The sequence below is a fragment of the Lates calcarifer genome, linkage group LG13, assembly GCF_001640805.2.
Source record: "Lates calcarifer isolate ASB-BC8 linkage group LG13, TLL_Latcal_v3, whole genome shotgun sequence".
Classification (NCBI taxonomy): Eukaryota; Metazoa; Chordata; class Actinopteri; family Centropomidae; genus Lates; species Lates calcarifer.
This window is the reverse complement of record NC_066845.1, coordinates 6,553,567-6,570,076: the sequence shown is the minus strand read 5'-3', so window position 1 is coordinate 6,570,076 and position 16,510 is coordinate 6,553,567. Positions and strand designations below refer to the sequence as shown.

The window sequence follows — 16,510 nt, the reverse complement described above, 5'->3', positions numbered from 1 at the left end:
AACAAAGCAACCTCTTGTTTGTGCATGATTAGGTTGAATTTTATACTCACATGTCAAAGCGCATTCTTTTCTTGATACTGATAAAAAAATGAATGGCATTTCATAATTCAGTTCTCAAAGATTTTATGCTTTTAATCAGGCTGTGGAAGTCCTTCTCCAAAAGAATAAGTTCATTCAGTTATAAATTCTCTATTCTGAAAGCTCTCTACAAATGGGCACCCCCCAGTGAAAAAAAACAAAAAAAACAAAAGACACTGGCCCTTATTTTTGTGGATAGTAAAACCACTAGAGCAAGCAGCACTCTGACAGGTAATTTCCTCACCCAGGAATTTGCTTTGCACATCTGTGCAGTATTTTGATGCTAAGTGCAGAGTGCTGCAGAGAAGCTGCACAAAGCAAGGTGTTGGTGTTTTGGTGGACAATGTTAAGACTTTGCACTGAGGATAGACATCTCAGAACAACATCTGTTTCACACATATGTGTTTACCTTTATCAAATCACCTACAAATGACAGCAGGCTGCTACAAAGTAAGCCCATACAGTACTACACATCTCAGACTGGTCAATTATGACTCAGTACTCTGTCGATAATTGCCACCTTTGTGCCATTGTCATCCTCCTAAACTTTCTGATAAGCAAAAGTAGAATTTCACTTTTTATTCTTGTGCCCAAGACCTGCATATTTGCGCTTGTCTTGGTCATTAAATGTAACTTGTCTTGAAGAATACTGTATGTTTACAAAGCTGAAAAATTGAGGTGAATCAATTTAGCACCAAGATGGTTGTTGCAGTGTATCGTAAATGACATTTCTGTTGTTGTGTAATGATATCTGTTAATAGCATTAATAATAAGGCTTAAGTTTAAAGCCTATAACGCATTGACGTGCAGTTATGATACTCTTCCTCTATTTGAGTGCTGTCTTTTTTTCAGTGCATTCCCTCAATGTAACTGTGACGTTTTAAAAAGTTCCAAACTGCAAAAATCGCTGACTGCATTCTTCTACTCCCGAATCCCATCTTACAAAAGCAGAAATTGGTCCTTCAGTGTCTGCCAGATGGCACAGCAGATTTCAGACAGGATGTCACATATCACTGTTTGACCCAGCTTGTCGCTCAAAGCCTCCGTTGCAAGAGTCACAGCCAATCACTCAGCCAAATCCACTTGAGCGCTGTGGAGGTTTGCATTGACAAGTCAGAAAAAGTTGTTTCAAACTGCCAGAATGATTTATAGACCTGTATTTATTACAGACAGTCATGACTGTGCTTCAGGTTCCTACACTGTAGCCCTTGTCCTTGAAATAATTTCAATAGAATTTGATTCGATTTGAATGGGGATAAAAATATAAAGAAGCTAATCTAACGTCCTGCATGGAATCACCGACTAACATCTCCAAAAACTTGACTTAAGCTGACCTCAACCCACAGTTACTGAAGCAAATGTGAGGAAAGCAGCCGTTATTTTGCATTTGCATTTACAGCGAAAAGGAATAGAATTTTTAATGGAAAGATGTGAACGCAAACAAACATAAGCACATCTGCTCTAGGCACTACAAATTGAGGCAAAGAAAGGTTTGCTTTGGTTGACTACGTCAACTTGAGTAAAAATCCATGGTTATTCTGTTTTGTGTGTGTGTGTGTGTGTGTGTGTGTGTGTGTGTGTGTGTGTGTGTGTGTGAGAGAGAGAGAGAGAGAGAGAGAGAGAGAGAGAGAGAGAGAGAGAGAGAGAGGATCTGAGATGAGAGAGTGAGAGAGATTGAGAGAGAGAGAGAGAGCTGAGCTAGATGAGAGAGTTCTGATGAAAGTGACAGTTTGGAAATAAGCCTGAGCTAATGTCAATCTGGTAACATCTGGACTGAAAAAGCACCTCAACAGTCAAAGGATAATAAACATTCATTTGGCTTTGTATCAAAATGCAACTTCCTTTTTATCTTAGAGAGAGGAGTGGCAGCTTCCCTCACTACAATCCATCTCAACACCAGCACTCAGTATTTATGCGCATGCATGCACACACTCCTACACTTGTGTTTGGTAGAATGCACCCTTATGACAGACTGCTGGAGGGCTCTAACATTTACGCCCTCTAGTATAATACTAATTAGGGTATTACAATTTGTGCCTCCTCATTTGGTGAGGAAATTACTGCAATCAAGTTCTAATCCTCCCTCTAAGTCAAGAGACCATGAACTAATGAAACCTCAGGAAAAGAGAGAGAGGTGTGTGTTTGTGTTTGGGGTTGGGGGAGTTCTCTCTCTCTTCCTGTTCTTGCCCATGTTTCTCTTTGACTGTTGCACCAATCTCTCCTGTCCTTTTTTAAATTCCACTTCTGTCTTTCTTGATGACTATTTACTCTTGCTGTCTACTTTCTCTATGGTTGATCAGTCTTTGTCCCTGAATATAATAATGTTGTGTTGACAAATGTACATGACCTTATCTCTCAGCTGAACTGTCCTGTCTCACTTTGCTTGGTTTCTCCTTAATGTTGTCAGTGCGGTTTAGTGTGAATAAATTACAATAAACATTTATACATTGAAATATGTAACATCCACACTAGCATTTTCAGTGTTTTTGAAAAGTTTGCTGTTGATCCTCAAATACCGCAACAGGGGAATCACTGTTAAATCTCTACTTTTTGACAAACACGGGTTATTCTGCTTTGTCTTTTCAGGGTAAAGCATTGTTGTTTTGCCTCCAACTGTGTGCAGTTTTGGAGCTAAGCAGAAGTACTTCTGCCAGGTTTGTTAAAGGCTGACAGTCATACATGAGCATTTTCCAAAACACTGGAATCCACATTAGCAGACCAGCATTTTCAAACTGATTTACTTTAGAGAGACATGTTCATAAAGGTCAGTGGTGGACAATACATATAATATGTATAATTTGGATGGAAGGACAAAACTGCTCTAAGCTGAGCATCTTATTTTTGCTGACCTTGCTGCAGTGATGTAGGGGTGTACTGCAGTGACATTGCACACTTCTGGCCACGCCAGCAGTGATACCGTTTTTTGGTCAGAGATGCAACACGTCCAAAATGTTCGGCAGTAAAACACTGCTTTTTAATCCTGGTACTAAGTTACTGCTCTAGGCGCTCCCAGGCTAGAAAGTGTCACATAGCCATGTCTTACTTTAGTGAGATTGGGAATGTAGCTTTGATACAGTGTGTATTTTTCCATCTTCAGATGTCAAACTTGCTCAACTATGTTGTGAACGATGTGTGATTTTCTGGAGGTGTACCCTAGATCAGTGGTAGTCTTGTAGTTGTTGCCTCCCTCTCTGAGGGGGCTTTCGGTTTGTATTTAATTTTGTGTTAGGGCTCCCCGCAATTACTCACCACCAACATCTTTCACTCTAAAACTGCTTCCTTGAGCCATGGTCCTCAACACAGTCATTAAAGATCCTTGCTGTGTTGACCAAATAGGGTGTTTACATCAACATGTCACTGTGCAGCTAAAACACACACATATCTCACTCTAGGAAAACTAGAATTACCACCTTGCCATCCAGTCAAGTTGCAGCGAATAAAATGCAGAATAAATTGTCATCACTCGATCATCTTATTCTGTTAGACATTTGTATTAAATTTTGTCATAATTAGTGTATTAACTATTGAGTTATGGGCAAAAACTTGTTTTGTGAGGTCACAGTGACCTTGACTGTTTGTGCCCAATTTGACATGGCATTCTTGCCAATTTTGTCTTGACAGCCCCCAAAAAACACAGCTGTCACTGGTGAGGAGGCATAAAAAATTCCAAACAATTTAATTAGCCAAAAATGTGTCGGCGCTGCCAACTTTAGTTTAAATTACAATACCTTAAATTATTACAGACTAAGAAATGTTAATCTAAGTTATAACTGGGTTCATTTAGAAGCCTTGTAATGCAGTCATGAGGTTAATGGTGTTTATTGTAATTTAGCTTAATTACAAAGGGAGACCACTTTCACAAATTAAGATCAGTTTACTAGTCGTGGAGTACTACACAGCATGTGAAAACAGCTGGGTAATGTCTTCGATGGCCCTGGAAGAGCTTTATCAAGTCAGAAGATATGACCCCAGTGATGTCATCAGGGTTGTCACAGCTAGGCCTAGGAGTCCACAACAGAAAGCCTGAATTACCGACTTGTGGATAAAGATGTGTCACATTACTAATAATACTCCTACCTAACAGTTCCTCACATCCAACAGTCCAGTTCTGTCATTATTCTGAAAACATATTGTTGCATATAGCGCTAATAATGAATAATCTAAGAGTCTGTAATTGCTACTATAAAGGCGAAGTTATAGGATCTGCATCCGGTTGTGCTGGTTGTGCACAAATTACATTATACTTGGAATATAAGAATAAGGAAGCACTCACACAGGGCTGTGTCTACAGGCTTATATTTATTTAAGGCAGTTGGTTTAGATACATGTCTGCATGGAAAAGTATGTAGGTGTCCTTCAATCAGGACAGTGTATGTGGGGACAACAGTAGATAGCTGATATCTGCAGGAGTTGGAGTAGGAGAAGCCCGAGGTAATAGGATTAATGTCAGACTCGGAGACTCAGCAGGCCCATTCCCACCAGGCCAGTGCAGCTCTGCCAACTCGTACACACACACACACGCTCACAGAGAGACTTTCACTCTCATGCATAATATCCATTAGCTACACTCTCACATATGCTTCCATAAATACTGGCATACAAGCATACAAACAATCCCTTGCATCCCTTATTCTTCAACATTTATAATCACAGACAGTCATGCCTCTAAAGTTCCCCTATACCTCAAACATTTAAGTTGTGATGACTTTCGAGACTACTTAAAGGATAAGGCTGGAAATATTCTACATTTTTATTGTCAACAAATCCCATGAATAGAATAGTCTGTCCCCTCTGTATTTCTCAACTTCCTCAGCCCATCTCTGGCACTCAGCCCCAAGCCCATTTGTTCCTACTACTACTACTACTGAATCGTTACTCAAACAGGAGTAAATGGTGCATTTGCTGAGGGCTGTTTTCATCCCTGAATTTGGTCCACCATTGAAATAGTGTACGTGGTATCGACTCAAAATTAATGACAGCAGCCACATTCATGGTAATAAAGGAACATGTCACACAGTGCAACAGTGAGCCTCAGTTACGCATTTTTAATCGTTTTTGGACAGTGGAGCTCTCTGGCATAGGATGAACTGTACCTGGCTTTGGCAGCACCTCATTATTGGTTTTGGTCTTTTTGTGGTATTTGTTAACAAAGAGAAAAATAGAATAGAACAGAATATCAGTAGATTTATTCCTTTAACCATATTTTCGATACAACGCGTTTGATAACCCTTTTTTATATTTTGGAGCTTTTGGTAGTATATAATCTATAAAACCCCCCTTGTCTGAGGAAGCCTACAATCTTATTACAGAACTCTTTCAGTATGTGCTTAGGCTGTATTCTTCTGCAGCCAGTTGGCACCAATAGGCTTATTTTACAGACAAAGGGACATGATCAGCTTGCAAGTAAATTTTGAGTAGAAGGTAAAATGCATGTTTATTGGAATGGAGTTGTAGAACTGTGCTGCCTCGCATCAGTCGTTTGCATGACAACACTGGTCATAAAAATGCAGGCACCAAAAATGCTTGTTTACCTCAGTACAACCTTAGTAATGTCAATACAGATAAAAACAAGTCTAGCCTGTGTTTATTTTAATGGGCATTTCGCATCAGTTAAAAGCGGACTTCAACTTTTACTGCTGTGGGCGCACAGCATCATCATTATTATAATCACTGTCATAATTAGTTTTTTCCTCTCAGCATATCTCACCTACTTCTCTATTCCATCTTTGCTGCCCCCCCTCTTCATATGCACATTAGGCAACTGCCAAACCCCTTCTACATTCCTCACATCTCATCTGTCTCTGTCTTTTCATTCTAACTCATTTATCTTCTGCTTTCTCTGAGGCATGAAGACCATTCCTTCTTTATCAGTGAGCCGCAGCAGGGGGCATGTCACTCTCCCTCTATACTTTCCTCTCATCATTGCTCTTTTTCCTCAAGCCTGTACTGGTCTCATCTTTCCTATCCCTGCCTTTTTTTTTTTTTTTTTTTTTTTTTTTTTTTTGGCCCTGACAGGAATATTTGGCTTGTGCACCATCAGGTTGGCTGTGCCTCCTTATCTTCATTCAGATTGCTTTTGGACTTTCAGTTCGTCCCCTGCTTGTTTATCCTCTCCCTTGTTTTCACTGCACTTAGAGTGTGGTTGTAGCTGCGCTACTCCACAGGGCAAAACACTTTTTCTTCTCTTCATTGCACTTCTAGTCCTCCCCTATCTTTCTGCTGCCTTTATCTTTCCCTCACACACCCCCACTCTCCCATTTCACCTCCCTGACAGTCCAAATTTTAAAATTGTAATAAAACTATTACCTCTCTTGTGTGCAACTTTCTGTGCATCAATCAGCTGGGCAAATGACAGAAATAAGAAATACTTTTTAGAAAATCACCTTCATCGAGACTAATTTGTATGCTGATGGGACTGGTTAAAATAGCCACATTTAGGTGGGTGTGTAAGGACAAGACCTGCTGCCAAGAGAGCTCATTGCTTCTTAAAAAGACATTTAGTTGTACGCCACAGAAAAGTGACTCAGAGAAAACAGTGTGTGCAGACTGATTGATTGACATCTCCCTGACTCCGCTGTTGTCTTTGTTGCACCTGCGAAGGTGGGATAAATTACACTTCCATTCCTTATTGGTGCATAGAGTCCTTCACATAATTGCCAGCATAGCTTTTCCCACCTTCAACCTGAGCAGAGGGTGAGTCAGCCAAGATAAGTGAATACAGCTGTGCAGGTGGCCAGCGTATGCTCCATACAACTAATGCATTTTATTGACAGTAAATAAAAGTCAATGAACTCGATAAAAGTATGAAATTACTCTTGCACTTAGCTGCCTCTCAACCACTGCAAACAAAGATTTGTTCGGTTTGAAGTAAAGCTGGTGCAGTTGAATGCTATGCACCACATTAACCTTATAGCAGCTGTCCAAGAGAGTTAATTAATAAGATCCACCTCATGCCCCAGGAGAAGAGCAGGAGAAAAGCCCAGCCTGACCCTAGTGTCTGCTCTGTGTGACGCAACTCTGGAGAAATGACTGTGTAGATACCACGGTAACCATGGTATCCATGTCTGACAGCAGCAAATCTTATAGGTCACATTGTCATTCAATTAGTCTATCGATTAATTGATTTGTGTGTGAGAGAGACAAGTCCACCTTTTACAAGACATGAACTGAAATCCTGAACACGACCTATCTGGTTGTTTTTACATTATTGCCCCCACTTGACATTTAAACCCAGATTTTAATCACAGGGCTATTTCTTCCTCATTCCATTGTCTGACAACAAAAACAAAAAAATGATGCAAATGAAAACTATATTGTGAACAGAGAGCAGAAGGAGACTTAAAGGAGTCTTAACAGGTTGAGTAACTGACTGTGTCTATACAGCTGCCCAGACACAGTTGGGGCTGTGTAGCAGCAAAGTTGCGAAGATAACCTTCTGTCGTCCCTAACTTTCTCTGTGATCCTTCATTTTAAGTATTAAAATAGTATTTTAAATTATATGAAAATCCAACAGATTTTATTATTGAAGTCTTTTTCCTTTAAGTCATCTTTTTCTCACCTTTTAGATGGTAACACAAAACTCGGGTAAAAGGTATTTTAAACTGATTTATGTGCAGTTGGATTTATTGTCCTTCACATCAGCGTGATACCATTAAAACATGTATCGAGAATCACTTGTTGTAGACAACGCGATGCTTCGAGTCAGATTCAACCACTTGAGAGCATCTCGCAAAGTCCAGTCAGCGAATGCTGAAGGCAGCCACCTGGCGAGCCCTGCAGATGACGTGTCATAAATTAGCTGAAATTAACGTCTGCCCACAGTGTAATCTGCTGAACCCCACGCTGTCAGCATCCCCATACACAATACAGTTCTTGGTTTGCACTTCAATACATCATACAGCCCCACAGCTCATTACATCACACCGGAGCAAGTGTATGCGCTCTCTCTCGCACACACGCAAACTCGTGTACTGTATTTGTGTGTTCGGAGTCAGACATGAGGCACCACGGGATACGAGATAAGAGCCAGAAAAGTACAGGTTGTTGCATCATGAACTCCAGTCAGCAATTGTCTGCCTGACTTCGTTTCCTTTAATGTCCTCTGTTACAGAGCAAACATGCTTTTCCTCTGAATAAAGCAGCCTATTGTGATGGAAGAATGACAGTGAGAGGAATGAAGAGAGGAGGGGAAAGGAGTGGAATTTATTTATTTTATTTAAAAAAAAAAAAAGGTCAGGAAGTTGGAAGGAAGCAAGTTGGAAAAAAATGTTTTTTTTAATTTTGTAAATTGATTACCAGTGAATTTGTAGCTGCTGGCAAAATCCAGACTTCTTCATGCAACAGTAGTGACATGTAGCTGGTTTTGAATACCCCTGTGTTTGCTGTTGTGAGGGCCTGTCACTCAGAGAGCTTCCAGCAGCAAACATGTCAGTTACTGACATATGTGTGTAGTTGTGTGTGTGCTAAATGTGTGTGCTGTAGTGGGAGATGTTTAAAAACCCTGGCACCAGCCGATTTTGAACAACACTGATGTTTTTACAGTAATGACATGGGACTCTTTACTTTGTTTGCTTTGGAAAAGGGCAGCAGTGGTCTGGGGATTACATTAGAGGATGAGGGCTTTCACAGGCCCCTCTCATTTCATCTGTCTCTCATTACTCTCTGCCCACTCCTCTCTTTCCTCCCCCTCTCTGTCCTGAACAATGCGGCATGGCTGTGATAGCCCACTCTCTCCGCTCCCCACGTCATCTTTTTTGCGTCACTCTCTTTCTTTATGGTGTCCTCTGCTACAACGTCATCGTGCAAGTTCCCAGTAACCTCTTTTCTTGCATGACAGCACTCCTTTCTCCTAATATGTTTCTGTTTCCTTTTTGCCACTTTCTTTACTCTTCCTCTTACATTTCCTCTCTGCCTGGAAATCACATCCTCACCTCACCTTACCCCGTGCCTCCTTTGTTTTCTTCTCCACTTCCTCTCATCTCTGACTGTGTTCCTCCCCAGGGATGAGAGTGGATCATGCTTATTGTTCTTACTGGTAGCTTCACTTTTCAGATTGGTTTCTATCAGTTCTGATTTGTGCGCTGAGTCTCAGCACAGCAGGTGTCCTCAGCATATTGCTCTTTATCTCAGCACTCTGCTGTCGGCTATCTAAAACATTTTTGCTTTTAAGCTCATGTCTACTCATAACACCTTGTTTACATTTTGCTTTTTCTCTCAATTTAGCTTTATTTGTCTGCTGCATCTTAACCTTGTATTCCTTTTCAATTTACACTACTTCTGCAAACACTCTTAGACGTCATCATTCACGCACACACTTTTTTATTTCTTAGCTTCAATAATTTGCTTCCCTAGCATTGTGAAGAAGGTCATTCAGTATGTATGATAATGCACAGTGCTCTTTAATTGGATGTATTGTTGCTAAGACATTACACAATGTATCTACAGACTTTTAATTGCCTGTATTCCTACTAAACCAGAACTAATATCAGATATCTATCGGGATTAATGTGATTTATGTGTATCATTAATGTTTCCCCAGTTACATATTTAAGCGGATCATAGTCATTAAAAATGCTTACAAAGGCCTTGATATTTGGCTTCAAATGCACACATTTGTTGCTTGTACTATGGTTCCACAGATGCGCAGCACACACACACACACACACACACACACAAACTCCAGCAGGTCCTTGTGCTGAAGGTAATTATGCAGGTTAGATGACAGCTTTTCCATTAAGCCACTCTCCAACAGCCACTCTTCACTAGTTTGATTGCACTGTAATGACAAAGAACTAATTAGCATGACAAGTATTCTTGCCAGTGATTGGCTAGAGACCAAGAGTTGTCATTACAATATTCTGCCTCTCCGAGGACCCAAAGTTTTTTTTTTTTTTTTTTTTTTTTTTTTTAACACCTGATGGATTGGGCTGTGGGGCTGGGGCTGTGTGAGTAAGAGTGCACGCTCTCACCCAGAAGTTTTTACGTGTTAGGTCATGGAGGGAGTTTGTGTTGGTGTGGTTCAGTATGCCAACCTGTTTTCAAAAGGTCGAGGAGGAGGGTCAAGCAACATCACATAATAACAATAATTAATCTGTGGGGAAATCAAAGTAAACCTAAGTGAGAGAGCGAGAATCAAGCTGCAGGCTCACAGACAAATGCACACAAATCTGTCATTGTCAAGGCATTATTTAAGAGTCTGTGACAGATTCTGATTCATAAGAAATTTGCATAATGCTGATCATAATATTTAAAAAAAAACATTATATAATTAATTACCTTTTTGAATTATTTTGTAGCTCAAGAAATTATTTTGACTAGTTGATTATAGTGTATATCGGAAAGTTGTGCAATGGTGTTCACGGTACTTGTTTAGCTCTCTATTTGCAAACAGGCTACAGGCTTTCAAACTTTTCTGTGCTGTTGTGGTTTTCTCTGCCCTTGCTTCACTCCACAGAAAATAAATGAGAGTGTGCTTGTCCACGGAAATGTGTCAGCTCTAGTCAGCCATCCAACTTTTTCTTGCTTTTTTACTCTGTTGTCAAGGATTAGTTTTCCAGCGCTGTCTTGAACGTAAGATGAATGGCAGCAGCTCTATATACTGAATCATTGTCTCTTGCGCAGGTTTTGTGTCAGACGTATATGTCAAACCTGGAAATGGTAACATGTCTGAGTTGCTATTTCCTTCCCTTTTTTTCAAAAGTGACTCTAAAACAACAGTGTGAGGGTGTTGCATTGTGGTGGAGTATCCTTTTCAGTTAGTTTTGCAGGTACATTGTATGGCCACCTTTAGCAGTAATTGATAGAATTAAGGATTATTGTAGATTTACCTTTTAGTCAAGCAGTCTAATCATATAATGACATTTGTTTTTTAAGATGAACTGAAGTTCACAGTTATTACTGTTAAACAAAAAGAAAAAAAGAAAAAAAAGTCTTTATTGTTGCCCAGTCTCTAGCTTTATCTGTTTGTTCTGGTCATATACTTTGTGTGTAGGCCTCGGGTTTATCTCTGTATCCACTGTTTATACTGTGTAAAGCCTAGAACCCTGCATAATGGGAATGCAATGTACAGTTTTGCTCCAGATTAAAGGCAGAAGTCAAACAATCATGTGCATCTTATACAACAGATACACTACAGTAAGTGCTTCCTTACTAACACAGCAACCAGAAATGGTGGATCTGAAAGTGTAGGTGGAATTACATTTACACCCTCTTAAAAACAAGTCATTAGTTGACCTTGAAACTAAAATGTAATCCACCTAAAAATGTTAATTCTGTAAGAATCTGCTCATCCTCATGTCAGTTGACCTACCAGTATCTCATATCTGAGTGACAACAGTCAGTGCAGTGCATACGGTGGATCGGATGGTTAGATCACTCTTTAAAAAAAAAAAAAACTCCACTTGACAGAAGACCAGAGTTTAAAAAAAAAAAAAAAAAAAAGACACCCTGGTGGAGTATGGCAAAAGAAAGAACACATTCAAGCTATTACCATATACAAAATCAATGTCCACAGAACAATAAAGTGACAAACCAAACCAGCCTTTGAATCCCTCTACAGAAATATTCCTCTTTGAGTGAGCTTGAGCAAATCTGTGAGGAAGAATGAGAGAAAAGGAAATCCCCCAATCCAGATTTGCTACAACAGCGACGACATCGACATCTGAGAAGAATCAGACTTTTATTTGCTGCCAGAATATTCAGCTGCCCTGCGTTTACTCAGGGGAGGAGGAGGAGGAGACTGAAAAAGAAATGATGCCTGAATAAGATTTGCAGCATCTTCTCAAGAAATTATGTGAAATGTATTTTATTTAGAGTCTTAATTTATTTAATTGGGAATTCAGTGTGCGACACCACCAGTGATAGGAAATTTCAGTTTGGTTGAATACACTCTAAATGCTGTGTATGTCTAACCGTGGTATGAGAGAATATGATCAGCTCATTTTCTGTCAGTAAATTAAACATCTTTGCAACTCATGGTTTTTCTCCCACAAAACCCTGTCTTTTTTTTTTTTTTTTTTTTTAAACCACTCTCTGTTTTCTTTGTCCCACTGCAGTTGGCCCTGGAGGACCCGGTGCACAGCGTTTCTCTCCAGCAGTTCGTCTATGAGAAGCTGAAGGCGCAGCAGGCCATGATGGGGGACCAGGGCTTCGGGGTCCTGATGGAGACCGTAGACACAGAGCTCGTCAGGCAGCTCCAGGAGTTCCTCCAAGGCCTCTGAATCACTTCTACAATCCTTCACTACCTTACACCGACATCTTTGCCTAATGCGACCCTCTCCCCCTCGTTTTTGAAAATGTACTGGAAAGGCTAACAATCTGCCCAACATGTGGACTCCTAATCCAGACCTTCCCAGCCTCCACCCATGCTATGCCTTATCTATATTCAGACCTAGCCTTGTCGACTGTCCTCAGCTAATACCCTTTGTCCCTTTCTCTATCTATCTGGATTCCTTTACATCCCTTTTTATCAAGATGGGGGTTTATGTGAGTGCTTAAAAGTGTCAAAGCGCCTTCACATTTTTAAAACGCCCACATAAAACATCACACTAGAGCTTCCACTCATTTCTTCTAGTTTCTTCTCTTTTTGTGGTTTTAATGTGGAATGGGTAGAAAATTGAAAGGGGTTGTATAAGAGTTGGGAAGGGGGGGGGGCTGAAGAGTATATAGCAAAAATCATCTGCAGGTGCCAGAGCAGGAGCCTCGGACTATTTTCTATGGAAAAACGTATAGATTGTAGCAGAAACATGGATACAACAAACCTGAAGGACCTAAAGCAGTGTTTACAGAATCTATTCTTAAAAGAGAAAAAAAAAAAAACATGTAATTTTTGTATGTATGTAAAGTATGAATGATATTCTGCATGACAATATTTTACTTTTTAGTTTGTTTTTACGTTGTGTTAATTTCTCTTCCATTTTTAAAAAAAGAAATAGTTTTGTCATAACCAGAAGACAAGTTGAAGTAACTACTGAGAGAACTCGAAAGTGTTTTTCTTTTGTTTTTGAGTTGGGTCAGAGGGAATGTTTCTTGACTGTATAATGGGTGATTTTTAAATGGTTGATTTGTAAGAGTGCTGAACCACATTTATATGTATATACATACTGCTGCTAATTGATGGTGTGTCGGAGCACTTTAATAACCAAAAACTGTTTCACATTTTTGCATCTTTTCTCCAATGGTACATCTTCACACTTCATCGTACTTAAATACAGTCGTAGAAGGCCTTGGAAGCAGTGCAGCAGGATTGTGCAAATTGGTCTGAAGTTGTATTAAGACCCTCATCTTGAGTTGTTGCCATTTATCATGTCTCAGTGCTGTCTTGTACAACAGAGAAACTGACTGTAAACATAAAATGCTATTAGGTTGTTTCTGCAATGTTTCATTTGATGAATTCTGACTTAAATGGCTGTTAGAAAGTCACATCGTGAGCCACTGTGACTTTGTTATGAGTCAGAATACATTACTCTTAGAGAAAGTTGTGTGTAGCTGTCCTGCTGCCCTGCCATTATTTTTATTTTTTTTCTGATTTGACTGATTTTTGATGACTTTATAGTGGTAGAGACAAAGCTTTCATATCTTTGATTTGACAGAAGAACCCGTTTTCCTTGTAGGTTTTCTCAGAAAAGTTGATTATTTGGAAGTTTTGGAAAGTTATAACGTGAAAAAAGTAATAAATAAACTGCATATTGGCACTTAAATTCTAATACAGGTGGCACGTCATGCAGAATCTGAATATGAATTTAACACATACCTTGTTTATTGTAATTTGAAACTTATATAAAGGAAAAATGTGATTTATTTTGGGTCTAAAGTGAAAGTTTAAAAAAAAAAAAATGAGCCTACACCCTGCCTTTATAATTGATTCTTCTGGAACTTATGGATTCATGTGGTTCATTAGATTGGTCAGCCTCCCTGGGAAGGAGATAGTCCTGACACTAGCTCCTTTGACACTGTGATAGAGTTGAGTAGCAGTCAGAATTACAGCCTTATGCTTTCAGCCTTACCTATAATTGAAGTCTTTCTTACTATGACGTTAATTTCTTAACTAGTTTAACAGTAGAAGATTTCTGTACTCATATTCTGTTAATGACGGCAATTATGAAGTTTTGAACACAACGCGCAGTAGAGGGATGTTTTTGTGTTATAAGTTTGGTTATGTTTTGATGGGAAATAATCCTTGTTGCTTTTTCCAAAGCCTTCAATAAAATGCAGTAATCAGGCAACATATTAGTCTGTGTATTTCTATTACTGATTTGATCTCAAGATGTGTGTAACTGAAAACACCACTCCTATTGCATCCTTGATATTCTTTTGAAAGTGTATTACCTACGGTCCAATTTGAGTATGTTCATCGATCATCATGGCACCAACACAAACCTCAAGTTTAATAACGGACTTAAAAACAGACTGTGACCTCTGACCTTCTCAACAACAGTCAGGAGGGCGTGCTCTATACTTGATGTACGTGCTGTGACCAGTTTGGGAGTGACCACAGGAAAAAGAGGAAAATGGTTGTTTAGGTAACAGGGAGAGAACAGTAATTGCACTAATTATGTAATTGGAATGGAAGTAACCAGAGAACAAGAGGAAAATGAATTGACTGAGAATGGGGAAACGAGAATAGAGTCTACAGGTTTGCTCGCTGGTCAGTAAGACTATGTAGGTACAACAGCGCTTTGATCAAAAAGGTACCGTCAGCATTGTTAACATGCAGATGTTTAGCAGGTGCAGCTGAGGCTGCAGTTTCATTAGTTTTGCACATAATTGATCATAAACCAAAGCACAACACAAACTAAAATTCTGACTTCATGCTGCTGCTACAGGAAGAGTTAAGAAGACAAGAAAGTGAATTCAGTTAAATTCAATTCATCCTGTGGGGGGCATTAATGTCTGCACAGCACCAAATTTCATTGCAAGTCTTCCAATACTCATCAAGACCTTGCATTTTATGCATAACATTACATAAAACTCATCCTTATGGTTGCACTGGAGCAAGTCTTTAGGATAAATAATCTGGGGACCATGAATGTTTGTATAAAAATTCATGCTGATTCATGTAAGAGCTGTTGAGGTATTTCAGCTTGGACCAGCAGTGCCATTGCTGAAGCCACAGCCACAGTGTGGCCAATAACTCAAAAAAAAAAAAAAAAAAAAAAAAGTGCAAAAGTGCAAAGCTTGATAAGGGGATCTTCCTGGCTGAAATAAATTTCTCTATAGTGCCATTTTAGTGTAAATTAAATTGTCTGTCTTGTCTGTCTTTTAGTAACAATACCACTAACAACATCATGCTACTTTCCTGGTGGAGTTATTTCCATCAGAGTTCCATCCATCCATTATCTACACTGCTTATCCGTTAAGGGTCACGGGGGGCGCTGGAGCCTATGCCAGCTGTCACTGAGCGAGAGGCAGGGTACACCCTGAACGGAACACCCGGCACAGAAAAGCCGAGTACTCTGGCTCGAACCCGGAACCTTTCATAAGAAAAATCAGTGTATTAAAAAATGCTGACCATTTATTATGACTTCTGACAGATTAAAAAAGTAATAATGCTTTCTCCATAAACTGTATTGCTCTTGGGGGATTCTGTAAATGCTGCAGCAGCATTAATAAACAAGTGGCAGAGTTTTGTAATGGTTACATATGTAGCTGTTGTACCAGCAGGGCTGCTCAGTAACTAAGGGCCCTACAAAGCAAATAAATCCAGAGCACTTTTCCACAGACTGACAACTCTCTCCCATAAGTTTTCCGACAAACTGCATTCTCTTGCCAAAGGACAGGAAAACAGAGGCAACAGTGGCCAGCATCGACCCATTTGTCTAAAGTGCTCGAGAATAAATGTACTTCTGGCGACTGGTCACTTGAGTGGCTTATGGAGTACAAAGAGACGATTAAGGATTCTACATCCATCTTCACTTCCCTCCCCGCCTTCTCCCTGGCACTATTAATCCAAAGGACTCGGTCATTCATCTTTTTTTTTCTCCCATTCTCTTTCATCCTCACTCCTACTACGCTTACTACCTGTGTAGCACTTTGGAGGCAGATAAGAGCCACAGGTAGACTATCAGCAAGGCTTTGTGTTAATTATCCCGTGGAATGGATGACAGAGGAAAGCGGGAGGATTAACTCTGATCTATAACTTGCATTCCTCATTGGATTAGTTTCCCACTTCAGAGATTATCATTACACAAGAGACATGTTCCTCTCTAAAACTTTGGGCAATTGTTAATTTCTGTCAATGCAATTTCCCAACTCGATATCAGGATTGTTAAATATTGTCTACAAGTGTAAAGCAAAGTAAAATAATAATGGTACACATGTTCTGTGTACAGTATGTAATAACAATGACTTTTCACTCAAATAGTGGTGAAAACTCACTCTGATACATATTAAACTTCAATCCATAGTGTGCCCTTGACAGTATTTGAGGTTCTCT

General features: G+C 39.6%; 1 protein-coding gene across 1 annotated transcript in view; it reads left to right on the top strand.

Moving 5' to 3' along the window:
- The window catches only part of ipo11 (importin 11), a 111,271-nt gene extending 96,971 nt beyond the window's left edge, over positions 1-14,300 (top strand). Inside the window, 1 exon segment of the mRNA XM_018675240.2 lies at positions 12,132-14,300. Coding sequence (XP_018530756.1) covers positions 12,132-12,296 — 165 coding nt within the window. The 3' untranslated portion in view covers positions 12,297-14,300.
- Positions 14,301-16,510: the final 2,210 nt, after the last annotated feature.